General features: G+C 44.8%; 1 protein-coding gene across 2 annotated transcripts in view; it reads left to right on the top strand.

Moving 5' to 3' along the window:
- Nucleotides 1-5,904: 5,904 nt before the first annotated feature.
- prmt8a (protein arginine methyltransferase 8a) overlaps nt 5,905-27,175 on the top strand; it is a 30,429-nt gene continuing 9,158 nt past the window's right edge. The window contains exons 1-5 of one of the 2 annotated variants that reach the window (XM_086208157.1): nt 5,905-6,405; nt 12,754-12,993; nt 14,868-15,023; nt 24,922-24,985; nt 26,113-26,255. In XM_086208157.1, coding sequence (XP_086064283.1) covers nt 6,337-6,405; nt 12,754-12,993; nt 14,868-15,023; nt 24,922-24,985; nt 26,113-26,255 — 672 coding nt within the window. In that variant the 5' untranslated portion in view covers nt 5,905-6,336. The remainder of the gene's footprint in view (nt 6,406-12,753; nt 12,994-14,867; nt 15,024-24,921; nt 24,986-26,112; nt 26,256-27,175) is intronic. The other variant, XM_086208158.1, reaches the window with a different exon arrangement.

Consider the following 27,175-nt stretch of genomic DNA (forward strand, 5'->3'; position numbering starts at 1 on the left):
CCTCCATCAGTTCACCATTTCACTGAACTGTGTCATGCTTTTCACCTCAGTATGCAGGAGAGAGATCCAGGAGATGAGTAGAGGACCACATGTAACCATGAGTGTCTTGTGATGCCCTTCAGTCCCGTCAACATTCCCGCTGTTCCAGGCCCTCAAGACTTCCTCTTGACGATATTTATTTATTCTAGAAATCAAGATGAACACATGTCCAGTTGGTGTTACAGCGCTTCCTACTGTCCAGGTGGAGAAGTGTAACTTATGCAACTTGGAACAAATAAAGACAAACCCATCCATCCATCCATATTAAGGGTTGCAGGGGGGTGGAGCCTATCCCAGCAGCCTTCCCCCTGGACAGATCACCAGTCCATGGCAGGGCCAACACATAGAGACAGACAACCATTGGCTCTCCCAGCCACGCCTACGGTCAATTTAGAGTCCGGATTAACCTGGTCCCCTCTTGATGTCTTTGGACTGTGGAGGAAGCTGGAGTACCAGAGAGAACCCAGCAGGAACAGGGAGAACATGCAGACTCACACAGAAAGACCCCGTGCTCCGGCTGGGGCTTGAACCCAGAACCTTCTTGCTGTAAGGCGACAGTGCTGACCACCTTATTCAGAAAATTACCTCAACCAGAAAATGGACCTTAATTGGAATATGGTGTGCATGTAAACATGGTAAACAACTGTGTTGCAGCCCCTCTCACTCAGCTCATCTCAACCAAGTCCCTCTTTTCCTAGACCCCTGAGGCAGAAGCTGCACTCCAGAGACCCAAAGACCAATTCTCTTCCTCACTGGGATCCTGGCTTGGGATTTGTTGTGGATGTGGATGCCTCAAATACCACCCTCAGCGTCATTCTCTGCTTTTGGGTGGAAAAACAAATGTAACAGTGTTCAGGTTAACTTGGATTTGGATGGGATGTCACAGTAACAGCCAACTCCAGCAACTCTTCACTTGATTGTAGCTAAAAGAAGCAAGCAATGAACTAAACTGCCCCACATTGTCTCTTGCCGCTTGCTGCCTATCATGCCTCCACAGTTTGTCCTCTGCCTCTGACTCCGAGATATGTTGCCATACCTAAGTATAAGTGTCCAGCTGTCCCTCACATCTCCTTGACAAGGCTGATCAAGCCAATCTTTAAGGCAACAATTCTAGAATGAAAGCCACCAGCAGAGCAACGGTTCTCACAGTTGTCACCGGAAGGCAACCCACTGATGAGAAAAGGAGTGAATGGTCCACCTGGGTACCTGTCAGACCATGACCCATGACCCTGCCCCAGGTCTGACTCAATTTGATGTGCCAGACAACAAGGAGAACTCTCTGCAGGTACAATAAGAACACTTGGTAAAGGGTCTAGATTTGCACCTGGCAGCAGTAAGTCTCTACTCTTCATGATTGGAAATCAACTCCTCGCTATCTGAAGCCTCATATTTGACAAGACGTGATATTTTCTGAGAATTTTTCCAGTGTAATTCAAAGAGGAAGTGTGAAAGCATGCTCCTCCTAACCATGATTTCTCTCTAATGTGGCTGACCTATTTAAACCTTATATAAATACTGTCAGAATTACTTTCCTGGTTAATCCTGGACTCTATTATTTAGGAAAGCAGCTCAGCAGGAAAAGTCCATAATGAGACACTTGTCTCTTTTTCTTGTGTTGATAGTGGAATATGTTAAGCTTTTACAAGCACAAGGGCGTAGACACAAATCTTCAAGTCCACATCAACTGGTTCAAATATATTTTTCTGCAAATGAAGTACCTGTTCTCTGGCACACATCTTTGGGTGAAAACCCATGACTAACTTGGAAGAGTGTAATCATCCAAGTCCAGCAAGCTCCCCGCTGCTACTCCCAAAGTACAGAATGTATCATGTCAAGTCCTTGACAACAAGCTGAGCGTGTTGACGTTCATGAGATAAATTCTCTACTCAATCAAAATAACTACTCCACATCCATAACAAATACCAGGAGTTTTTGTGTGAGTAGCTTGCCTGTCAAAGGAAAAAATGTCCATCACAGCTGCCATAAAAAAAAAAAACATTTGGAAAAGATTCGTTTTTATTTGATGTTGCAGATTACATATGAACTGAATTATGTCATATATTCAACTGAAGGAGAAACTCCTTTAGGAAGCCGACTGCTTCACTTTGCTTAGCACCCAGTAGATACTTTCATGATACAAAAACAATTACAAATCCCTTGTTTTTCAGTACCCATATTTAAGGAAAGAATGCAGTAGGAAATGAAATCATATTACCTTTATAGAAATCAAACATTTTGACTCGTTCAGTTTTACTCACTTTATTTGGCAAGTTGCCAAATAAAACCCATTTACTGGTTTCTACCAGTTTCCCTTCACGTGGAAAAAAAGGAATCTCCAACCTAGAATCCAGGTTCTCTACAATCTCTTCTCCTCTGTTTCCCTAATACAACCTGTTTGTTCATTGTTTCTTTCCCATGTAAAACATCTTTGAGCAGCATAGCACCATAAACTGGAAGTACCTCACACTATTAACACCCTAACACCCTTGTAAAGGTGCTACCCCGGACCTGATGGCGTGCTGCACACACTTTACGTCTCAATTTGAAGGAAAGATTTCCATCACCGTTACTCCATCGTAGGGAAGAGGATTTTAGGATTTTCCGATAGTCACTGATCAGTTTGAGGAATTAGCTGGGCTGGCGTTTCTATTTTCTTCACTGTGCACAACATGTTGCTCCTGGAAAAGCGATGGACCAATAATTTTAGCCTTTTTCTTTTAGCAACACAACTAACTGGCTTGCAGTTTGTTATTTTGGTATTTTTCACATTCTATTTTGTCTTCTTTTTTTTTTTTTTTTGAAAACTGGGAAAACAGAGTTTTGTAATTCGGGGTTCATGTACTTCAGCCAGAAGGTGTTTTGTTTGCCTTTCAAATACTCGCAAGTGTCTTGCCTCCTGTAAACAGTTTTCACCACTGCATCATGTCGTTGTAGCATCACAATGCAGGAAGTGCCAGCCAAGAAGCACCAGTCACTTGAAGCTAATGGGGATTGATGGCTAAAAACACCAAACTGTCCTAAAGCATCGGTTTACAAAGATTCCCATTCACGTCTTCTTTATCCAGCCAATAATCTGTAACAATGGTCATCCATGAACATTTTTATTTGAGCTTAAGATGAACGACTGCAGATGTGACGCTAGCGAGATGGAGTACGAGCGATGATCGGCTGACTACACCAGCTAGTCATGCTGGGCCTGACTGAAAATGAGAGACGCTAAGAGTTAAAGTTAGTTTCTTTTTAGCTCAACTGAAAGTGTTCATGGGTTACTGACCATGTTACACTGCACGTAAACAGATGTTTACAGACAGCTTTGCTGTTGCTTATCATTTTAGAGACATTAGCTCCAAGCTAAATAAATGTGTCTGGCTCTTTCTGCACTCTACATAAAATGGTGAAGCCTCACTTCAACCTGAGCTGTGCAGGACGTGATCATGCATCATCAGACCTGTGACCTGTGACCTCAGGGCTGTTGACGTAAAGGTCATACTTTGGAGTCAGACTCTGGCAGAGCTGTGGTGGAAATTAACTTCCTGTGTACTGGATTCACAAGTAAAGCAGCAAAATGTCAGAGAAGTAATCTGTTAGCAGCAGTCCAAGCTGAACAATAAACTCCTAACACATAATTAAACTGCGTCTGACAGTTGTTCTCACTGTACACTGGATTTAATGAAGTCCAATCCATTTGCTCCTTCTGTTACTCCTCTCTTAGTGTAACTGCAATTCAAAAAGTTCATGTTAAACTGAAAGAGGCAGGAGTACCTAATTAAGCTTCGCAAGGCTGTCGTGTTCTCTCAAAGATAATGACTCCTCACAACCACACACACACACACACACACACACAAACACACACACACACATCATAGAAGAGAGGAGGAAGCAATGATTGTGGCTTTGGACAATGGACTGTTAGCATTGATCTGAGCATCATTCTTTATCTGGAGAAAAGGCAACAATCGGCTGCAATCAGCCAGGCGATGATAAAAGACCCAAAGATACACATCAGAGGGAGGCGAAGAGCTAATTGAAGCATTTTCAGTGTGGCTCTGATTGTGATCCTCCCACTGGGAGAAGAGAAGCTGACCCAGTAAGGAAGGCACGTCGCCCGCTGCCTTTGACAGAAATGATACATCACATAATGAAAGAGGAATAATTAGACTGAGATCAGAGATCATCTTAGCGGTAAACCTGCTTGACTGCATCACCAGCTCGTCTGTGTGGGGAATTATTGATCTCCGGACCCACACACTGGGCACTTATCAGGTGCACTGAATTGCAATGTCTTACCGTGCAGCTGCCACATGTACTGCCCAGGTACACACAAGTGTAGATAATACATGTACCCATTTAACACATTTATTTTTAAGTGTGTGTGTGTTTGTGTGTGAGTGTGTGATGACAGTGAATAGAACAGTTGGGCAGCTTTTCTCTTTTTGCCAGCTGACTGCCTGGTGAGTGTCTGCCTACCCTCTCTGTTGAATAATGTAACAAGTGATGAGTGGTGTGGGTGGAGGAGAGGGATGGCCTCTCCTCAAAATAGACTCCAGTGGAAAAGCAGACTACTTCAGAGACCAGATACAGTAGCAGTTATGAAACAGCCGAGGCGTTCTGCAGCGGAGCGCCTGGGCGTAGGAGCCAAAACCACTCTGCTATGGGTAGCATGGAACAAGGGATGGGACGTTCTGAGGACATGATGTTCCCTAAAGGTGACATCCAACATCCAAACTTTACAGAACACTGAGGAGGGAACGTTCCCGATACATCCTCTTTTAGTTGTGACACGTCAAAAGTGACAGGAGAAAGTTCCAGTCCTGTACTGTTCTTGTCAAAAATAGAAAGTGTTCCTGCTGTATATGGTTCTGCACAGCTCATATGTACATGTTCCCTTAGCATATTTTAAGAGGGGACATTTAGAATGTTCTGAAAGGTTCTGGGATTATTTGTGTCCTCCAGCTAGGTTTTTCCCTGATAAGAATGTGCAGTTCTTGAGAGGGAAGGGGGTGGGAACATTCAGGTCTAACCGAATATCTTCCAGTCTTCTGGGAGTTAAGGGAACACAATGTTTCTTCTAGGTCCCTCCACCATGTTCCCACAATGATTTTAGAACCCAGAGTGGCATTAAATGACCTCAGAGGACCGAACAATAATGCCAACGTTTGTTTCGATTTAGGTTCTTGCATCAACTTCCCAGAATGCACAACTGTCACTAATATCAGGATTTTTGAAAGGAAGCCTGGAAGGAACGACCACCATATTAGTCCAGAGAAAATCCTGACCGTCCCCTGAGAGGCTCTCAACCCTCTGACACCTCATGACTGCCTGGGAAGGTCAGTGGGACATTACAGCACCAGAGCGTCCTACATACGTTCCACTAAAATAGTCCCTCAACATTCCAGCCTAAATGAAATCCCTCTGAACTCCACAACATGACACCATGGAAGGGACAATACAACTTTACACCACACTGTTTCCAGACGTCAGAGAGACAGTGGGTGTTTTGTGACTTCAGAGAGAGTGCGTTCTGACGTCAGAGACAGCGTGTTGTGACATCAGAGAGCATGGTGTGACATCAGAGAGCATGGTGTGACACCAGAGAGTGTTCCGGGGTGGTCCTGCTGGTGCAGGTGAAGCTTCTGTCAGCTGGACAGCAGCTGGCTCTGATCCAGCCCTCAGTCCGTCAGCACCCTGACCAGGAGTGGCCACTTCATGCAGAGCTTCCTCGATTCTCAGCAACTTTCAACTTCTCCTGCAGTGTTCAGCACCCGGACAGCGACGGTCTGGACTCCGGGCGAGATCCATCGATGAGTGGGTGGGTGGGCTTCCATGCTCGCGCGGGGCACTATGAGACACGTGGGTGCCTTTTGAGAGTGAACTCATCAGATTTCTGTGCGTGTATGCAGCTGCGAGTCTTCTCTGTGTGTGAGGTAACAGCGGCGGCGAGACTATTTTTAGCAACAATGTTGCGGTAGAGGAATCAACGTGAAAGAGTGTATTGGCGACCATCAGGCTGCTGAGATCCTCACGTGAGACAGCGGTGTGTCAGGATGCTGGTGAGCCCGTCTCTTCTCGGCTGATGACGCTCTCCAGGACCGCAAACTTTGGCACCATGGAAGCTGCACTTTGTGGCAGCACCGCTTTCAGGACCTCACGTGTCTGTGTGCTTTTACAGCCCTAGAATGAAAAAGAACCTTACAGATTTGGAATGAGACAAAATCACTGATAAAGACGTTGGAGCCCAGTCATCAGGAGCTGCATTTCTCACCCTTCTTTACTTCTAAGCACATTTTGCGGGCTCTTATGGGAATTAAGCACTCGTCCCGCTGCATGCTGCTCAGGAGAAAAATGGCGGAGTCGGAGAGCAGTGAGGTAAGTGACACCTTTGATTTCTCTACAAATTAGAGAGCTCAGTTTTCGGACTCTGTCAGAGACCTCAGTGGGTCCCTCAGTCCTGCCTTTAAAAGTTGCATCTCGGACTAATGCAGACGGGGAGCGTCCGGATAGTGAGACAGCAGTATCCTCCTGCTAGGATGTTTACTCAGCCGAAACAGGCACTGAAGGCAGCAATTAAGCGTCAGACAAGTGTGTGTGTGTGTGTGTGTGTGTGTGTGTGTGTGTGTGTGTGTGTGTGTGTGTGTGTGTGTGTGATGGAGTGAGCTTCACTTCCACATGTGCATCACATCGTCTTGCAGCAGCCTCTGTTTCAACCGTGTAGCTCGCGAGGTTCTGGTGCTTCTGCAGGGATTTCAGGGTTTTATCTGAGCAGGAGATCTGCCCTTCCACTCTGTCTGCCACAGTCTCCACTCATGCAGTGTCTGAATGTGTGCATTAATGTTTGCATGCATGCAAACTGATTTAAATGAGACATAAAAATGTGTTGCTGCTTCAATGAAATGACTTGACTCGTGCTGTCCAAGGTACTGCAGCACCCTGGGAGCTCTGCAGGAAACGTGCTGGTGTCCCTCAGGTCTCAGTAAGAGGGAAACCCAATGATGCAATGAATAGTTGACCCCCAACAATCACATCACCAAATCTCAGTTCACTTAAAGCCCTGACCTCCAGCCTGACACATCTCATTACCTCCTTCCATCCCTCCCTCTCCTCACATCGTGGGAGCAGGTTTGTCTTAAAAGATGAAAACAGCCTGTGAAGTTGGAGACAGCCTCACGCGTGTTGCTCCATCATACATTATTCATCACCCAAATTTCCCTCAAAGCAAGAACTGTATATTCATGAGATGCACTTCTTAAAACTTTCAGTATCAGTATGGAAGCACGGTACCTGATACATCTCATGATGCTTCCGCTGCTGTTTTGGAGGGTTTGGGTTATCAGAAGAACCCAAATGTTGAGGCAGGAGAACGATTCCCAGACAGTTGGAGGACTTTTCCCTGACTACAAGCTTCAGGATGCTCATCATGATGAGAGTGACTGCCTTCCCTCCTGGAGGTCATGAGAAACGTTGCCTGTGATGTGATACTGACACGCAGGGACACGCAAAGTTCAGCCAGTTATCGGCCTGAAGCATCAGCAGCACGGGCGCACGCCACCTTCTTCCTGCAGCTGCTCTGCTCTGACAGCACTCAGACTTCCAGCTGCCTCTCTTTTTCTGCACTGTAACTTTTAGACAGCACTCATCAGCTTCTCCATTAAACCTGACATCTTTAATCAGCCCTTCTGTGGACCCGTCGTGTGATTATACATCTCTGAGTCTTGGCGTAGAACCAGCTGTTGATCAAGTTCTGCTCTTTTTTTCAGTCAGACACTGAGAATGATCCCTTCTGCTGAAAAAGAGATGTTTGTTCTTGTGCGCTATCCAACTCAAAGTTTACTGACAATTATAATTGTAATTATAATTATAGTTAATGCTTCTTGTTGAGGCTTATTTTAAAAAAAACATAATGCAGTATTCGGGCTGCACGGTGGAGCAGTGGTCAGCACTGTGGCCTCACAGCAAGAAGGTTCCAGGTTCGAGTCCCGGCTTGGGCGCAGGATCTTTCTGTGTGGAGTCTCCATGTTCTCCCTGTTCCTGTGGTTCTCTCTGGTACTCCAGCTTCCTCCCACAGTCCAAAGACATCAAGAGGGGACCAGGTTAATCCAGACTCTAAATTGACTGTAGGTATGAATGTGAGAGCCAATGGTTGTTCGTCTCTGTGTTGGCCCTGCGATGGACTGGCAACCTGTCCAGGGTGAACCCCGCCTCTCGCCCGTAGATGCCAGCCCCCCCGCGATCCTGAATAGAAAGGAATAAGCGGAAGACGATGAATGACTGAATAATGCAGTATTCCTGCCCTACAGCGAGTTTATTAATCATTTATGAATTGTTTGGTAGGCTCATAGGAAACCTCATCTAAAAGCACCATTATTCTCTGACGAATTTATTGCCACTAAAAACATTAAGTGAAATTAAACCTATAAATTCAGGGGTCAAAGGGCACCCACTTCTCATGGTTGTTATTAATGCATTAAAAAGTTACAGTTAGAATGCATTAAAACTATAGCTTTATGCTTTATATTGTCAAGACCTCTGAGAAACATGGTTCAGCACATAGTACAGGAAAAAGCAAGGCCCAAGTAAAATGTCTGACTAGTGGGAACTGTGTTTGTATGTGTGTGTGTGTGTGTGTGTGTGTGTGTGTGTGTGTGTGTGTGTGTGTGTGTGTGTGTGTGTGTGTGTGTGTGTGTATTGAATCAGTGGTTCATTTTCTATCTGTTTAAATCTTGGCTAGTCATTATCATATTATATCTTGTACTGCCTGAAGCCATGTACGAATAGTCCAGAGCAGACATCGCTGTGTTTGCAGTGCAAATGAAAACTAGATTTGTATAATAAGTTTCCAGGTAAAGAGTACTTCAAGTGTACTTCTCTAAACTTTGATGCTGCATTCAGAAAACACAAGCTCCATATCGGGAAAATGAACTGAACAATGTCCAGAGGGATTCTGTCATTTCAGAGCTCCGAGTTCCTGGACTTGATGTCACTTGGATGTCAGCAACGTCATTGCTATAAACATGTTTTGGTTTTGTTTGTTGTTTTTAACATTTTCATACCTAGTTTGAGATGTTAATTGTGTAATATGTGAAATATGTTTAGTTTCAATCTGATCGTGGGATTTTAATATCTGTCCCTGTTGTGACGAGCTAGCATATTAGCTACTGACCTAGCGGTGTCCTCTGAATTGGCCTCAGCATGGACGCAGTGATTCCTGAAGTTAGAGTTCTGATTTCCAGGTTGCTTGACCACAGCAAAACAGTGGGCCAGTATTATATGACTAACAGAGTATTCAGAGAGCTACCTCAGTCACAGCAGGGCTCAGAGAGAAAGAATGGAAGACAGTGAATAGAGAGAACACTGCATAACTGCCTGTTATGGTGATTCAGTGATGAAAAAATTACAGAGCTTCAGGAAACGAAATTAAATCTAATAAACATAATAATAAAGGTGACAGACAGGGCACTGAGACACTCCGTCCTAGCACCACCATCATGACACCACTTCGCGCCCATCCATGTGTTTCAGGTTCCCCGGTCCTGGTACCGATCAGTCTGAAATCTGCTGAAGGAAAGGAAAAGACTGAAAATAAAAAACTTCTAGTTCCATCTCACCAGTTGAGCGTTTCATTGCTGTACGAGACCAGCAGCACTCACGTGAACGTGTGCTGGCGTCTGACCAGCTGCCACCATCAGGGTCCCTGCTCACACCCCCACCTGGCTGACCCAGGTCAGCTCCAGTGCGAGTCCACCATGTTGTGACCGAGTACCTTCACACATCATTGTTTTGGGGACTATCTGTGTCTTTGAACGCAGCAGGAGAGGAGAGGACAAAGATAAATAGGAGGGCTGTTTAAGAGAGATACATAAAGGTGTGTGTGTGTGTGTGTGTGTGTGTGTGTGTGTGTGTGTGTGTGTGTGTGTGTGTGTGTGTAGGTGTGTGTTTGTGTGTGTGTGTTTGTGTGGGGGTGGGGATGGGGGTCCAAACAAGAAAATCAATTCCACCGAGAGAAACCTGACTTCACGCCCACTGGATCAATGTGGCTGTAGATCAAGTGCTGATGTGGCAAGTTACAGCAGTCACACTTCAACTGCTGGTGACCTCACACACTATTAACTCTTTCAAAGTTCCACTAGCCAAGTGTCACCACTAGGCCGCCATCGTGGTCCCACATCTGGGCAGCTAGCAGGACCTGGCTGGTTCCTTCCTGAGTAGAGTGGCACGGCTCCATAACTGTGTTGAACGCTGACAGGAATGACTACAATCGCCTGATTAAAATAAAGGTGGCCCATTTTTGTTTTATGTTATACGTCATTTCACATCACATCCACCATAATTCACAACACCAGCATCTTTTAAGGGAGGAAGCAACAGAGCACATTTACTTCGGTACTATATTAAATATTAATATTATTAAATTAAATACTTCACTCCTACTGTGTACTTTGCTCAAGTACCCACAAGTAGAGATGCACCAATCCACATTTTTCCAGTTGAGTCCATGTGCATCTGCAGACGCTGCACCAGAGCTCTTCTTTGGTGTTGTTATCGTGATTATTGTTTTTGTTGGTGTTATTTTCAAGGTTACATCATGAGGCTGTAGTAAACCACACAGATCTTCTTCTTCTTTTTTTTAATTAAAGACTGCACACACAACTGCTTTGGGTTATAGCTGATTTGAACTGTGTGATCAGTGACACGTCTCATGCTTCGTTACGTGGTGCAAGCTGTGGAATGGAGCATGCATTAATACACGGATCAGCATCGTCGCTCCCGCATCTGTGCGTGAAGTCAGCTGATGCGTGAAGAATGCCCGTGCTGGCACCTGATTCTGATTGACCTGCTCTGCCTGATATCTCATCTCAGGTTTCTTGAGCTCACAAAGAGATTTTTCTCCCCGCGCATCACCTCGCTGTGAGCGCTTGTAGGTTGTTTTTGCTCATATCGAAGTGTTGGTGGGTAACTGATCCTGTGGCTGGATAAAGAGACGTATATCATGATGGACAGAGCGCTTGAGAGTTGGTAAGCAGGTGTTTGGGACAGCTTTGCTGTTGTTAGCTCCATTAGCTCTCAGCTAACTATACATGGCTGGCTCTTTCTGCATCCTGAAGCTAGAAAATTATGCAAGAAGGGGAAAAAACCATCTTTGTGAGCTAAAGACAACTATTTGTGAGTGCTTGAAAGAAAAAACTCTAATTTTGGCTTTTTGAAGCATATTGACCTTTTAAGTACATTTTGGAGTATTTGCACAGTAGTATTTATTTCTTTATAAAATGTGATTTTCCTCTTAAAAACCCGATTGATAGCTGATAACATTCAGCGTGAATTCAGTTGCGTTTCTATGCTGAAGGTTTTACAGTCATTTCTCCTGACTTTGCTTCATCGTGGCTCCACAGGGAACTCGTTCACTACTGTCGGTGGTTTCCGATTTTCCAAATGCATCGTGAAAACAAATGAGCAATTCGTTAAAATTGAAAAGTTAATGTACTTTTGAACACTTCATTATTCTCAAAAACATATATCCTTGTACATTTACTCAAGCAAAACGTGGCTGAGCAACTTTAGCTTGTTGGAGCAATTTTTCACCTGAAGCGTCTGCTGTGAAGGAAGTGCTGGGGTTGTGCTCTTTATCCAGCAATGGTTCGACCACAAAAACCAGACCTTTATTTTTGACAGCAAAAACTGACAATAGATCAAACAGCAGTGCACATGCATGACATGCAGGGTGAGATCTTTATTAACTGGTCACTTTCATCCGCTAAATCCTCTGCTTTCCACACCAGTTCATCTTCAGCTTTGTCCTGACTGATAACACGCTCTGAGTTTTTAGGGAGCGTTTTATTGCTACCAGCTGCCCATGTTGCTACGGAATGAAAGAGAGAACAAAATAGTGAAGTTGGAGGTTTTAAAACATAAAGTCATGATCCTGACAGATGTCTTCGTGCCAGAAGCTTGAGGCGGCACTGGAGATGAACGCTTTGGCCCTTGATTGAATGTTACTGTTGAGACGTAAATGTGTCTACTGTTTTGAAAGTTTTGGCATCAGATGGGGTGAAGTTGCGCGTCTGTATGACAAAGAATGAATGAAAGATTCAAGCAATTGAATTCCAGCACATTTGTTTGTGCTGTAGCATCAAACTAGAAAAAAGCAGATCAGGTTCTTCTTTCGATGCATGAGAGTGTATAGAGTTCCCTTCATCAGACCCGCCTGTGACAGGAACCTCTCATTTTTCTTTCCTCTGCTTCCTCCCCGGTTCAAACGTTAAGATCATGTTTCTGCCACCTCGGTGGTCATTCATCATTCAGAATATGAAAGCTTACCGTCGGAATTGCTGCAATGCTGGATGTGTGTTCCTGAGCTCATCTCTCTGTTTCACTCATACACCAGCGAACCTCCCCAACAGGACCCGGACGTGATTGCGAACGCACCTTTGGTGCCAAGCAGAACTTTCTTTCTTCTTCTGCCTAGAGTTGACAGACAGGCTGCCTTCAGCCAGTCACAGTATCCTCTGGATTCAAAGATGTCTTTGGACTCAGCAAACCGTTTCATGAACCAGCAAGCTGACAGATGAGCTGGAGGCAGGAGAGCACATGAAAAGGGGGAGAGCTGATAAAACTAATGCAAAAAGAAAGAGTGTCTCTCTCACTGTTGGGTAGGAACAGAACATCTGTTTCCAATGCCATGAATGTTAGATCGAATAAATCACTATTCCGCTGTATTTCTAGCAGCCACAGCCCCAGCCAATCCGCATCATTCCATCCCAGTCGGCACAACCCACCTCGCTGCCCAAGCCGGTGCCTTCCATCCAGCATGCCCCGAGACCTCCTCTCCCGCCACACACACCCCATGCTGCCAGCCTCCCGAGCTGTCCTGGACGGGGCAAGATGGCCAAGTTCCTCAACCCAGAGGAGATGACGTCAAGAGACTACTACTTTGACTCCTACGCTCACTTTGGTATCCATGAGGTACGTCCCATGGCGGTGACAACTGGTGATGGATAATCCGTTTCTAATCTCTGCATCTGCTGTTGTCAGGGACAATTACACTCGCTGGCTGTTACACCTGAGTCCTGATAGCTGGTCGCAGCCCCAGGAAAGGAGGAACATCGAAGAACTAAATGGAACCAAGTCATTTAAACTTTGAATGTCAAATCCCAGGGATAGGGGACATGGAGGAAAGCAATGGATACACAGAATCAGCTTGTGAAAAGCCACATATGAAAGGAAAGATGGGGTGGAAATATTAAATGCAACATAAGAGCTTAAGTTATTGAACGGTAGGCATCGTGGGTTCCATGCTGGTGGAGCGGGAATCTCTAGAAGTGTATTGAATTCACCTCAGAGAAGAAAACCATCTGCTCTGCGTTTCTGATTTAACGACTTAATTATATAATTAAAAACAGCAGTGCAGTTTTCTTTTTTGAATAAATGATCTCATTAATTCAGAAAAACAAAAACATTTAAGGAAAATTATCTCCTTAATTTCAATTGTGTTTTGTTTTATGTTTAAAATATTACACAATATAAAATCAATGTAAATAACATGAATGGATGAGGCAGGCTGGTGGTAAATGTTTAAATAATTAACATTTAATCATTCCGGTTGTACATAAATGTGGGTGACTTGGTTCTGTATCTACATCTACACAAATAAATTGGGATGATGTTGATGTTTTATACATTTAAATTATTTATAATATTTAAATTCAGGTTTTAAACACATACAGGAGAGTTTATAGGGTTTTATCTGGGTTGCAAAAATATTCTTTAATTGCAAAAGTAGAGAAGTCGCGCACGTCCCATAAACAGGTGCTGGACTCAAAATCAATATAGGAAGACAAAGAAAAAGAAGAGTCCGCACACATCAGCTCCCTTTTGTGCATTTATTTTAGCGGACTCATCTTTTTTCTTTTTTCTTTGTCTTTCAAAAATATTCTTGAAGTCATGTGAGAAAGAGAACAATAAGTTTCAACTTCTCTCTATTCCTTGAGTCTTTTTCTCTGTTTTATTGGCCAAATAAAGAAAGGAGGCCTGAGGATTCATCTTAACTGATATTGGATTAAAGAAATAATGATGCCTCTCTAAAGAAGGTCATTGTCATCGACTTCACCTTCAAATTATCTCTGTTGTTGGAGGAATTGGGCAAATACACTCCAATTCTATCCATCTGGGAGAGGCCACACTGTCTGCAGCTGTCGGCTGAATGTCCCCGTCTTTTTGCATCTGTTTTCAGACGCCTGCTCTGCGTGATGGAAGGCAATTGAAATCAGACTTGTGTCAGTTTTACGCAATTTAAAGATGGACTTTATCGAAACATATGACCCTTATTTCAATCTTGAGTGTGCACCACAAAGCCTGCGATAAATTCTCACCTTCCTTCTTTCCAATTTCCACAATTCACACTTTATGGATGCACCTGTAGTTCCCTGCAGAGATCTGCCACATTCTAAACAGATGAGGGTATAAAAAGAGCCTGTTCTCAGTGTGACCTACTGTATGAATTTTTTATATTTGTGGAATGTAGGTCAGGTGTATTTTTGTCATTTCTGAACATTCTTCACACTCACAATGAGCGAGAGCAGATGCAGACTGGGCCTGCAGTTTCTTGGGACTTGTTCAGAAACACCAGCCAAGGATTTGAATGTTAAACCACATGACAAGAGAAACAGAATAAGATTAGGTGAAGCCTGAGAGCTGCTGCCACCCCTCCACTGCACAAATCAAAGCAAATCCACACATCCCTGGTCAGCCAAAATGTTTTCAACACAAGTGTTCTCTCTCCGTTGGGGACGGCCGCATCAACACCTTGCTGATGTGAGTGTGTCGTGTGTTTATTCCAGGAGATGCTGAAGGATGAGGTGAGGACGCTCACATACAGGAACTCCATGTACCACAACAAGCACGTCTTCAAGGATAAAATAGTGCTGGATGTTGGGAGTGGGACCGGGATCTTGTCCATGTTTGCAGCCAAGGCCGGGGCGAAGCACGTGTACGGGGTATGACTTGCTTTTTGTTACAGTCGTGTGTGTGTGTGTGTGTGTGCGTGTGAGTGAATGTATGAGAGAGAGACAGAGACAGAGAGAGAGACTGGGTTTTAGCGGGTCCATACGTTTGCTCCTTGTCATCTTCCTGGACCACCTTGTGTGACAGACAGGTGTGTGGCTTCGCAGGCAGGTTGATGGTCTGATCCGCAGCGATGTGAGAGCACTTGCTGTTATTGTGTACTGACGCAGCAGTGATTGTTAGTCAGGGCATGTCTGAGGATACATGCTGAATACACACCAGTTCCTGGGATGGCTGAACTAATTTTTCTACAGAAGCTCCAGACAGGATATATTTGCTCCGGGGGGTGGGGGGTGATTAAGTTGGAGTTGCCAAGAGACTGGTCCTGAGCTTCTGGTTGACATTATGTGTTTGTGTGCCTGGCCTTTTGTGGTTGTTTGCTTTCCCTCTGCTTTGTCTCCCCGTGTCTCCACCATCATGCTGCAGAAGCAGAATCATCGCGATGAAATCGTGCTCTGGTGAAAGTTAAAGTCTCCATTCTACTTCCTCAGTCTCTCAATGCTATTTAACTCTTTCCCCTCCGGTGTCATTGAACTTTCTTATAAATATTTCAAGACTTGCAGAATATTTGTGCTGTGATTTTGAGAAAAATGAATGGATCAGAGCAAAGGTCTTTATTTTCACGAAAAAAGAAAAGTTTCCAAGTGCATCCATTGTTTTATCAGCACTTGAATGAGGGTCAGTTACACAAAGACCTTTAAGTTTCACTCACAAAGCTTAGAAAAGCAATTTTTGAGGCAAAGTTTCATCATGGGTGGCACAGTGGGGCAGTGGTCAGCACTGTCGCCTCACAGCAGGAAGGTCCTGGGACCCCGGCTCGGGCACAAGTCTGCATGTTCTCCCTGTTCCTGCATGGGTTCTCGCTGGTACTCCAGCTTCAGGAACAGGAGAGCCAATGGTTGTCTGTCTCTATGTGCTGGCCCTGCCATGGACTGGTGACCCGTCCAGGGTGAACCCCGCCTCTCACCTGAAGGCTGTTGGGATAGGCTCCACCCCCCGAGACCCTTAACGGGATAAGCGGTAGAGAATAGATGGATGGATTGAAGTTTAGGCATAAAACTGACCTGCTATTTGTATTTATTAGTTTTAGCTTTTTTCTCACCCGTATGATTACTTTGATTGAACACGTTTGTATATTTCCAAGCATGAGAACCACTGATTTTATCATTTCAAGTATGAAAATTCAGTCAGTATCAACTCACCTTCAAGTCTGTGTTGTGTCTTTTAGTGTTTGAATCAGTCACATTCACCTCAGTTGTTTGTGGACTACAAACGGAGAATCGAACCTCCATCAGCACGATGGTGAGAAGATGGAGGCTGGTGTTTCTTTGTTTGAGTCAGCTATCCCTTTCAAGGTTGTGCTACTCTGACTGGGTTCTCTTGAATTTGGCAGGCTTCAACTTTGAAAGAACAGAATCCTGATGAGGTTTTAACAATAGTCTCTTCAAAGTACTGATATGACCAGATGAATGCAGGAGAGTAAAAAGTACAATATTTTATCTTGAAATTGAGAAGTGAGTCAAATTTAGTCCGCTGCAAGCCAAATACTCTGGTTCAGATATCTCAAAGGTGCACTAAAATACAGAAGTTCAGTAAAGTTGCTTGCCAGCACTGTTTAGTAGCATTTTGGTTCCCCTTCATCTCATTTTTGTTACCGCTCCAATCTGGCTGAGCTCGTTCAACTTAAAAGTGAAGGCAACATTTGACTTTCCATTTCATGCTGTTCATTACATTCCTGAGGGAAACACTCTATTTTGATGAAGATCTTACATGGGATAACATAACATAACATAACAAACTTTTAATTTACAACACACTGCTTTGGATCCAAGCGGTGGTTTCCAGTTTTAGAAGTATCCGACTTCTAACGGAAAGCAGCGTGGAGTCGGGGTCACATTTCATGTGCTGCACCAAAAAGTGATTTGTCCCTTTAAACGCCTCACCTGGTTTTGTTTGAATAAATGTTCAACTGTAAATTTTCAAATGATCCAAAAATACAGATTGGATAAAAAGTCCAGTAACTGAAAACAGGTTTTTGTATCTAAACTTTGTTCTCTTTTCCTTTCCAATGAATCATCTTCTGACCCGGATGACCTGCCGTCTCTGGCTCCACCTGCAGCAGCTTCAATATTAACTGCACATGCTCAGCTGCCTGCGACTGGCAGGGGTGTCTGCTGAGTGTACGGCAGGGTGCTCATCCTCACACCATTACTCAACTCAAGCAATAAAATGTCATAGCATGCAGAATCCAACCATGCACGCAGGAGATTTGATCAAATCTATATGGTTCTTTTCAGAAATGAAGCGGCCTGTCTTTTTAGCGGATGGCTAAAAAGGAAACATAATCACTGAGCCATACTGCATCCGAGATATTAAAAATTGTACATCAGTTAGTTCTGACCGAGTGATTTGATTGGACAAGAGGTTTTCCACGGTTCTGATATGGCGCACAGCAGCAGCAGGATGTTTCTATCACTCCACGTCACAGGAGTTGATACACTGGTTGGTTGCCACAACAGCAAACTGTCGGTCGCCAGCTTACGTTGCAACTAACTCCACAGAGACATGGACATCTTTCCTGAGATAAATTTTGATTTTAATTTAGAATTGTCATCAGAAGAGGATGAGAAGGAGACAAGCCAGGATATTTGCCTGCAAACGCCCTGTGTGCTTTTGTGACACCAGCTGACCCTGACAGAGAAGCTGATGCAGTTCATCAAACAACAAGGGCTCCGGGCTGCTTCCAAAAAATAAACTTTGACCTTCAGTCCATTGAGAAGACAGAGCTGAAGACAGTCTGGAGATGGTTTCATGGATCCACTGGACCACCTTGGGCTTCAGGCTGGCTTAAACCGCTACATCAGTGACCTTGTGGAACGTTCCTGGAATTTGATGCTGCACATCATCCCACGATCTGAGACCAGCGTGTCTTAGAATGTAGTGCAACACTGAATCCAGTCAAGCTAAAGGGTTTACTGAACAAGGTCTGGCACCACATTCAGCTGCACTTTTGATGCAGGGGCAAAGAGAGGAATCAGGAGCTTCAACATGACGAGAACGAAGCCAAGTTTTTCACCGTGAGATTCACTGAAGAAACTAAAAACCACCAAGACCCCCTGGAAAGAGACAGAAATCAGAGCAGTGAAATGTTTGAGCAGCGAGGAAATCCCCTCTGCCCAGTAGCACCGCCCAAACAAAACAGATATCACCAGGTACAAAAGCCCTCTATCTGCAGCCCAGGAGGGAAGCAGCTTTCACAGACGGCTTTGGTACACAACCTTTCGCCTGGGAGTAAACTGTCACAGATGTTACCCAGGATGTGTAAAGAGGCAGGGACACAGCCTTGTGACACCAGCCTCAGCAAGAGAGCCACAGCCATTCAGGAACAGAGGGAGAGGGAGGTCATGGCAGTGAGTGGTCTCAGGTGAGATACTGAACACAAACATGGAGACTACAGCTAAAAATTATTGATTATAAGTATTGGAGCAGTAAGAAAATACAACCTCAGCAAACATTGTTCATCTGGCAGGTCTGAATGCTCGCTAAGAAGTTACTGGATGATCCACTGAGAGCAGGAAGTGATGGAGCTGGTTACTGTCAGAGCAGAGGTGGCGCTGAGTGGAGTCACACATGCTACCACAGCAACTCTCATCAGATGCCTTTTCCTCTGGTTGCACAATGAATGGAAACAAGCAGACAAATTTACATGCCTGAAAGTGTGATGCCCTGCTGTGATGTAGGAAAAGAAGCTAGAGGGCGCTAGTTGTGCTGGTTGTGCTACTATGCAGCTACATGACTGACCAATCACAGTCGTGCTGATGTTCAGCACAGCAGCACTCCCTCTCATTGATAGTACTCGATTATTGATCTGACTGCCACAGGAAGCTAGCAACAGCAGCTAAAACTAGCAGGGATCCAGCTGAGACCTCATTGCGCATGTATAGTTTCAAGCCTTCTGTGACCACCCTTCTTGAGATGCAGAGTTGATGGAACTTGGGGATGTGTTAGTCAGAAGACTGTGAGTTTTTGTTGGTAATGGTGGGTAATGGTATTACCTTGGGGAAGAGGACTCTTGCAACAGGAATGGGTACCAAGGACCTGATGATTGGGTCAGTGTAAGTACCCAAGACGCCTGGGCAAACGGTGCTGTTGGTTCATGACGCCACACAGACGTGAGTAGCCCACAAGCTAATGCTAACACTGCAGCCACAAAGGCGTGAGTGTCCGGCAAGCTAGCTGTTTTGTCATGGAGTATTTTAGTAGTGCGCATACTGAAGCCCAATACCTTTATTCACCTAAAGTTTAGAAAGATTCATGTGACTGATGGGCTTGCGGGGTGAGAGGACTGGGCTCTGGGCCAGCGTGAACATTACTCTGTCACGTCCTCTGGCTCCACAGACAACAATAAAAGATTCCAGCTCATAACTCTACCAACACTGATATATGAAGCTCACATTTAATGCTTCTCAATCATAGCTGCAACATAAAACACAGGTGGCAAATGAGGCGAACCAAAATGAAAACTGATGAAACTGCAATGATCAAATCTGACAAACAAGAAGGAGCTTCATACTAATTCGTCCTTATCTAAGAACAGGTGGAGGTGGAGCTGTCTGACATGTACCCAGCTACCTTTCATTGGTGTGGGTGTGGCTCCAAGAAGCTTGAGACACGATTCATACAATGACCCGCCATCACATTCTGACGATTCTTGGTGTGATAACATTTTTATAGTTTTCCATCCATTTTTCCATCCATCCATTTTCTTCTGCTTATCCTGTTAAGGGTCAGGGGGGGGGGGGGGATGGAGCCTATCCCAGCAGCCTTCCCCCTGGACAGGTCACCAGTCCATGGCAGGGCCAACACATAGAGACAGACAACCATTGGCTCTCCCAGCCACGCCTACGGTCAATTTAGAGTCTGGATTAACCTGGTCCCCTCTTGATGTCTTTGGACTGTGGAGGAAGCTGGAGTACCAGAGAGAACCCAGCAGGAACAGGGAGAACATGGAGACTCACCCAGAAAGACCCCGTGCTGCAGCCGGGGCTCCACCCACAACCTTCTTGCTGGGGGGCCACAGTGAGGACCACTGCTCCACCATGCCCCCTGTTTTATACTCTTTTTTTATCTAAAAACTTGCTCAGTTTGACTGGCCTAGGACAGGAACTTTAGGATTAATTTCGGTTTGCCACTGCAGTAGATTCAGAGTTTCTGCACTGTGCGGCTTCACAATGACCTCACCAGTTAAACCTGGCAGGAGTTCAGCTAAATCAGCTGAAATTTAAAGCGATGAGACTAAATTAAAAGTTACTGTGAGACTGTAATTAGTACTGTTTTAGTTAAGACACAATATCTGTTGCAGGGGACTTTCTACTTCGTCTGTAACATGTTTTGATCAATTAGTACAAAATATAGCCACATGTAGAGTACCATCTGGAAAATGTTGTTTTTTTTCTTTAAATGTGTAACCCAGCTGCTCCTGACGTCTGCTTAAGCAGGTGGAAACGGTCAAACGAAGGCAAACAGCTCTATCACGTGGAACTAAAGGACTCCAGCTCATCAACCCCTGGTACAACCTGGGTGCAACTTCCATCCACTCATTTAGTTCAGCTTTGTACAGTTTTGAACAGAGTCGAACAGACCGACTTTGTCATGGCACACAAATACTGATGTACTATTAATAGCTGACCTTCTGAGTTTGATCTGTTGTCTTCCTACAGCAATCATTAAATCTGTCTTTCCAGTGAGGAGTATAAAACTTAGACGTGTACTCTGAGAAAGTTAATCACAGGTGCTCCTGGGTGAAGTGTGTTCTTGCCGTGTCTCCAGGGACACGGACCCCGCGGGGCTGTCTTCAGCGCCAGAGACACTAATGAGAGGTGTGAGGTGCAGCGTGCGAGGGAGTCGAAACACACCTCAACGAACACACACCTCATTGTCTCTTCCCACAGACTCAGAAAGTGATGAGGCATCGCTGACTTTTAGATGAGGGAGCTGGAGACCTTTTCCCTTTTCATGCAACATCACAGTTGATGCACGCATGCACAGACCAGCAAGTAAACACGGATCTACGGCTGCTCTGCAATGGGCTGCTCTGCAATGGGCTGCTCTGCAATGGGCTGCTCTGTTGGCCTTGCGTCTGAACGGTTGACAGACATGCAGAGGGAGGACTACGGCCACCACCAGCAGCAATACTGGCCACACCTCTAATAGGCAGAAGGACTGGACTGCCTCTACACACGTGGGCGAGCTGGCAGTACCTCAGCTGGGAGGCAGAGTGTGATTCCAGAATGAATGTTATCCCGGGTCGACCATAGTCTCAGCCATCAGAGTGTGGCACCAGTGGCTGTCAATTAACTCCAGTGTGAAGTCTCTCACGTAAGTATGAGGTAGGCAGAACAACCACGTCTGCCCAGGGGGTCATAACTGGGGAGGGGGCTTCTTACTGAAGGATTCAAAGCGCCTGCTATCAAAAGTCATGCTACTAAATTTCCCTCTGAGGTTTTTCTCTGATCCTCACAAAAGCGACAAAACTCTCATCGGGCGAACTCAGATCATCTCTGAACACAACTAATGGAGCGGAGTGACTGTGGGCGCCGACATACACTGGAGTCTTCCAGCAAGAGAGGAAAAACAACCTACTAGAATGAAAAGAAAGAAAACAAAGTGAAGGAAAATGGAATCATATTTTCAGTTTGAATTCACAGGGAAAACTCGCCTCGTCTGATATACCAGCTTGTTTATAGGTTATGCAGGGAGGGTTTGCTTGTCTCTTTATTAAAAATGCATTTCCTTTTTCTTTTCAGGAACAAAATGAGGAGTAATGTTTAAACATTGAACTGATCCATTTACCTCAAACGAAGTCCCAGCCTTCATCTCAGGTTTCATATAACTGCACTGGCTTTGGATAGCTCTAAGAATTGACTGTGATAAATGAGCGACATGGACCGAGGGAGGAAGAGGTACAGCGTTCTGTGCTTCAGCTCCTCCAGAGTGGCACATGCAGGATTTCCTCCATACAAGAATAGAATTTAAGTCCAGTCATCACCATCCCTAACTAGTGTTTCCTCGGGCCTAAACCTCACCACACTCACTGCAAGGCCTTGATGCATTATAAAATATCCCTTTGTGTTGAGATGAACGGAGGCAGTCGGACCTAAAAACAAGCAGAAAAAACCCCAAGACCTCATTCTTACATGGAGCCACCTGAACCGAGCGTGTTTTTTCAGCCTCCACACGGGTCCCAGACTGGCTTTACCTTTTAACGACCTAGAGCACCCAGAGTCCTGTCCTTGATTACCACCAGATGGATTTCTCACTGCATGAATACGTCCCCACGCTGCCGACCAAGTCCCTGGAAGATGGAACACTGTGTACACGCTGATGTGAAAACCTATACCCTCCGACTCCCTGATGCTGTAAGAGCCTGCGAGGCACTGACACAGAGCTGCTGCCTGGAGGGGTCATGAGTTTATTCATGAACAACTTCATTATGTTCTTTGTTGCTCACGCCTTCATAAATCAGTGTGGAGTTGAGGGGCGGACCAGGAAGTGTAAAACCTGCGTGCGAGCTTGGATGTACCGAGGCTGAGGTGGAAATTGTTCAAGGAGGCTGCTGGAAGAAATGGTTGCAGATATTGATTCAGACAAGCCACAAGCCGGGGGGGGGGGGGGGGGTAGGAGTAGCTGAGATGCCGTTGCAATATGAAAATGGAGCCAGAAGTTGAAGGGCCATCAGGTTATAGCTGGTAGCAGATGAGTGGTCACCCCAACGTCTCAGTCAAGCTGGATTTGACCACCCCCCTGCCCTCGTACTGTAAATATAGTCACATTAAACAAGATGAGCTGGGTTCTACCCCGGAGAGTTTACCTGCGTGAGTCTGGATGGCTGCAGCGATCATCACCAGGGCTCTGACATAAACCCTGCTGTCTGATTTCAAATCAAACAGTTGAATAAATACTGAAAAATCCCTCAGGGACTGAACACGACCCAAGGGACTGCAGCGGGAATCATGAATACCATCAGTGACTTACAGAAGGCTCCTGATAGCATCGACAGGGATGAGCTGTTGAAAACCCCACTCGGCCTTTCCAAATTTCTAATATAACAAAATATTTTGACTTGAACATTCCAGGAACTGTGGCAGCAGAGAAATTAATTCCAGAAATAAACTAAGAACTGCAGATTGAACAACTGTGTGGTGACGTTAGAGAGACAGCACAATGGCTGGAGGGACATCCTGTCTTCCTTTGTCTTCACCGACTCTGATTTTTGAGTTAGGAGATGTAATGAATGAATGAATGAAGAATGCATGAGGAGGACAGGGATGCTTTCTACTGCTAAGGGATCTGCTGTGAGTTTAATGGGTGTTTATTGCTGCTTTCGAATGAAGGCGCCAGAAGTTTTATTTCTCTCAGTCTCTCTCTTTGTTCTCGGCTCACTCATGAAACGTTCGCTCTCGCTCTCCTCATCCCTTCTCTTTAAAAGCCTCTTTACGTTTACGTGTCCACTCCTCCTCGAAGATTATTTTAGTTCTCTGTAGATGAAATGGTACACAAGTTAAAGAAGCCATGCTGAAATCTAACTAACTTGGGTTGCCCAAAATGGGGCCCCTGGGTTTGGTTTGGCCCACCAGATGTTAAAAAAAAAACAGTAATTACAGACCCATTAAAAAAATAATGTGCAACATTATACTGCTTATGCTGTTTTCTTGTTTATGAGTTAAAATGCTCTATAAATGTGTTGGATCCCCACTTGCTGATAAACTTTTCAATTTTTGACCAGGCATCATTCAGTAACACCTGAAACGCACTGCATGTCGCATGACATCAGCAGTGCAGATCCGGGCCTGGCCCGGGGGGTTGGGCACCTCCCCGTTACCTCAGTCAGACTGTAGGTTTGTGCCCTTGTTTCCTCAAAAGGGCCTTGGCCCTGTGGGACAGTTCTCACTGTTAAAAACGGGAATGCATTAGTAACAAATGTCACAATTTAAATAACCTCAAAAAACCTTGAGTGAGTGTTTAAGTGAGGAGAAGAGCTTCGCTGAATGTTGCATCACGTTCACACCGCTCGCTCATTTCTAATTCGCTCCGGTTTGCTTTCACACCGTCACTTTTTCAGGTGCACCAAACATTGTAAACAACAGTCAGAACCGAGTCCAGCTCAACTCCACCGCGACACCTTTAACCACATGGCGCGTGTCCTCTCTTCCTCCATGTGGCTTCAACCCTCAGGGGTTGTGCAGTGCATGTCAGTAATTTGAATTTGAACTTTTGCCACATTTATATGTCACCCATGTTATTAACCTGCTCACCCTTGACTCTGAGAACTCCTGCAATTCTATCAACCTCCTTCCTGCCCAGCGTGATACTAGGAGCTGGGGTGTCTTGTGATCATGTGGAACTACAGCAGAGCGGTTACTCACCTTTTTATTCCCATCCATGTATGACCAGTTTGAGGAAAAAAAGGCAACCTTTCATCCCCCCCTAGCAGACCCTTTCTATATTATACGCCTATATTTCTTTTCACACCTCGAACAAACAACACCACTTGGAAGTGGATAGAGTCCTGACAGTTTTTAGAGGAACATGGTCCAGTTTTTTGGTCTGGGCCATGGTGTGGAGGAGCTTTCACACCAGATTTTGGTTGAAAAAAACGGGAAGTCCGAAGGGGGCAGATGTGAAAGGGCTCTTAAAGGAAACATCAGCGTACTGTTGCGGTGATAATTTAAGCGTTCTATGAGTCTACATGATATCGGAACATGACATTCACCTCATACATCCCATCTGACTCCCACTGTTGGTTGGTCATTTTTTCTTTTTCCTTGTCAGATTGAGTGTTCCAGTATATCGGAGTATTCTGAGAGGATCATCAAGTCCAACCACCTCGACAGCGGTAAGAGCACAAGCCTTCCTCTTCATGTTTGGAGGATTATGATATTTTTGTTTGCTATTTGCAGTGAAACAGAGCAGCCATGGAGGTTCGAGGTTGCAGTTGCTGACTTGTCTGAGAAATTGAAGAAGAGGGGTTCACGTCCTCAGCTCCACGATGCTTGAATACTGAATTGTGTGTTTATCGTTCCATTTTGCTCTGAACTGGCTCATTTGCATTCATTTCCAAATTATGTAACTTCAAAGCATAAACTTTTTTTGCCCCCTGCAATTTAAAAAAATGAATTTACTGCCAAGTTTCTGACAAACTTCAATAATAGCTTCATAAAACACACTGTCAGTACCAGACTGAAGAATATCAAGTATGCAGGTAAGTGAGAGAGATAACGCTGGGTGGGCTCCGGTGTGAGGGGGACAGCAGAGAGACCCTTGGAGTGAGAGAGTATCAGGGCTCACGTGTCGTTCTCTCATGTCACACTTGAGTAACCTCCTACCAAGACAGAACAAACAAAGCTGGCGTCAGCTCATCCAGGCAGCACGAGGATCCCAGCCGGGCCGCTGGTAGTAACAAGAACACTCAGCCAAAGTGGAACAGACACACGTTTCTGTTTTATTGCTTCTTTGTCGCACAAAAATACACTGAAGTATCACTTCACGGAAGTGTGGTCCAGTTTTCCACAACTGTAGTTGTAGCAAACGGATCGATGTGTTGATTTCTGTCACGTGAATATTTGAAATATTTCATTTTCATTCTGAATTATGAGCTGGGATTTCTTCCAGTGCTTCCAATGAGCCGTCCAAATATGTTCTCCTCCATGTACTCTGCTTCAACAGATGTTTCATTTTGCTGGATGAAGTTTTGAGGTGCTAAGTAAAATCCTCGAGCCCAGTCAGGAAAGTAGTTCCAGGTATTTATTTCACTTCAAAATTAAAAACTGCAAAAACTATGAATGCAGACAAAGACGTTTCATTAAAAAGAGAAGTTGATAACTTGTGACAGAGGTCTGCTAACACTTCCCATCCACTACCATTCATTGTGCTGAGCTAACTAGCTGGGTCCCTGACCCACCTACCTACCTTCCTACCTGGCTCTTGTGGAGGATGAACACCACGGTCTGTTGTGTGTTTCAGTGATCACCATCTTCCAAGGTAAGGTGGAGGAGATGGAGCTTCCTGTCGAGAAGGTTGACATCATCATATCGGAGTGGATGGGCTACTGCCTCTTCTATGAGTCCATGCTCAACACGGTCATCTTTGCAAGGGACAAGTGGCTGGTGTGTGTGTGTGTGTGTGTGTGTGTGTACTGTGTGACTGGGTGTGGGTGTGTGGATTATGAATATATTGCATTTGAATGTATGCCAATCTACTTTAGTTTTATTTTCGGCAAATATTTATAATTCTGGTGGCACGGTGGAGCAGTGGTCCTCACTGTCGCCTCACAGAAAAAGGTTCCGGGTTTGAGCCCCGGCTGGAGCACGGGGTCTTTCTGTGTGAGTCTCCATGTTCTCCCTGTTCCTGCTGGGTTCTCTCTGGTACTCCGGCTTCCTCCACAGTCCAAAGACATCAAGAGGGACCAGGTTAATCCAGACTCTAAATTGACCGTAGGCGTGGCTGGGAGAGCCAGTGGTTGTCTGTCTCTATGTGTTGGCCCTGCCATGGACTGGTGACCTGTCCAGGGGGAAGGCTGCTGGGATAGGCTCCACCCCCCGCGACTCTTAACAGGAGAAGCAGTAGAAAATGGATGGATGGATTTATAATTCTGCCAAATTAATCTACATAAGAGCATAATTTAGATGAAAGAGAAAATAGAGAAAAAGTGTGAAAACTGGCGTATTTGGATGATAAAACGAATGATTTTAATGTCATTTTGAGATCCTGTTATGACACTGATAATGCACCCATTAAGAGTGATTAGCATGAAGAATTTGTAGATTCAAAGATCACTCCTAGAATGTGAAAAATATCGGACACACACTTCATGAGTAAAATTTACACAGTGGTGGTTACAGATTAACCTCAAAAAATGTTGACGACGTCCTTATTTGAACAAACACGTGTGAAAGTATGAGCAATAGCACTGTTATATTATGTTTCTTTCCTATTTATTTGTTTTATGTCCCAAATAAAATTTTTGTGAAAGAAAACAATACTAAAACACAAAAACATCAGCAAATACATTAAAAACTCTAATAAC

The sequence above is a fragment of the Aulostomus chinensis genome, chromosome 7, assembly GCF_037954235.1.
Source record: "Aulostomus chinensis isolate RoL2024-O1b breed Wild chromosome 7, RoL_Achi_v1.0, whole genome shotgun sequence".
In the NCBI taxonomy this organism is placed as follows: Eukaryota; Metazoa; Chordata; class Actinopteri; order Syngnathiformes; family Aulostomidae; genus Aulostomus; species Aulostomus chinensis.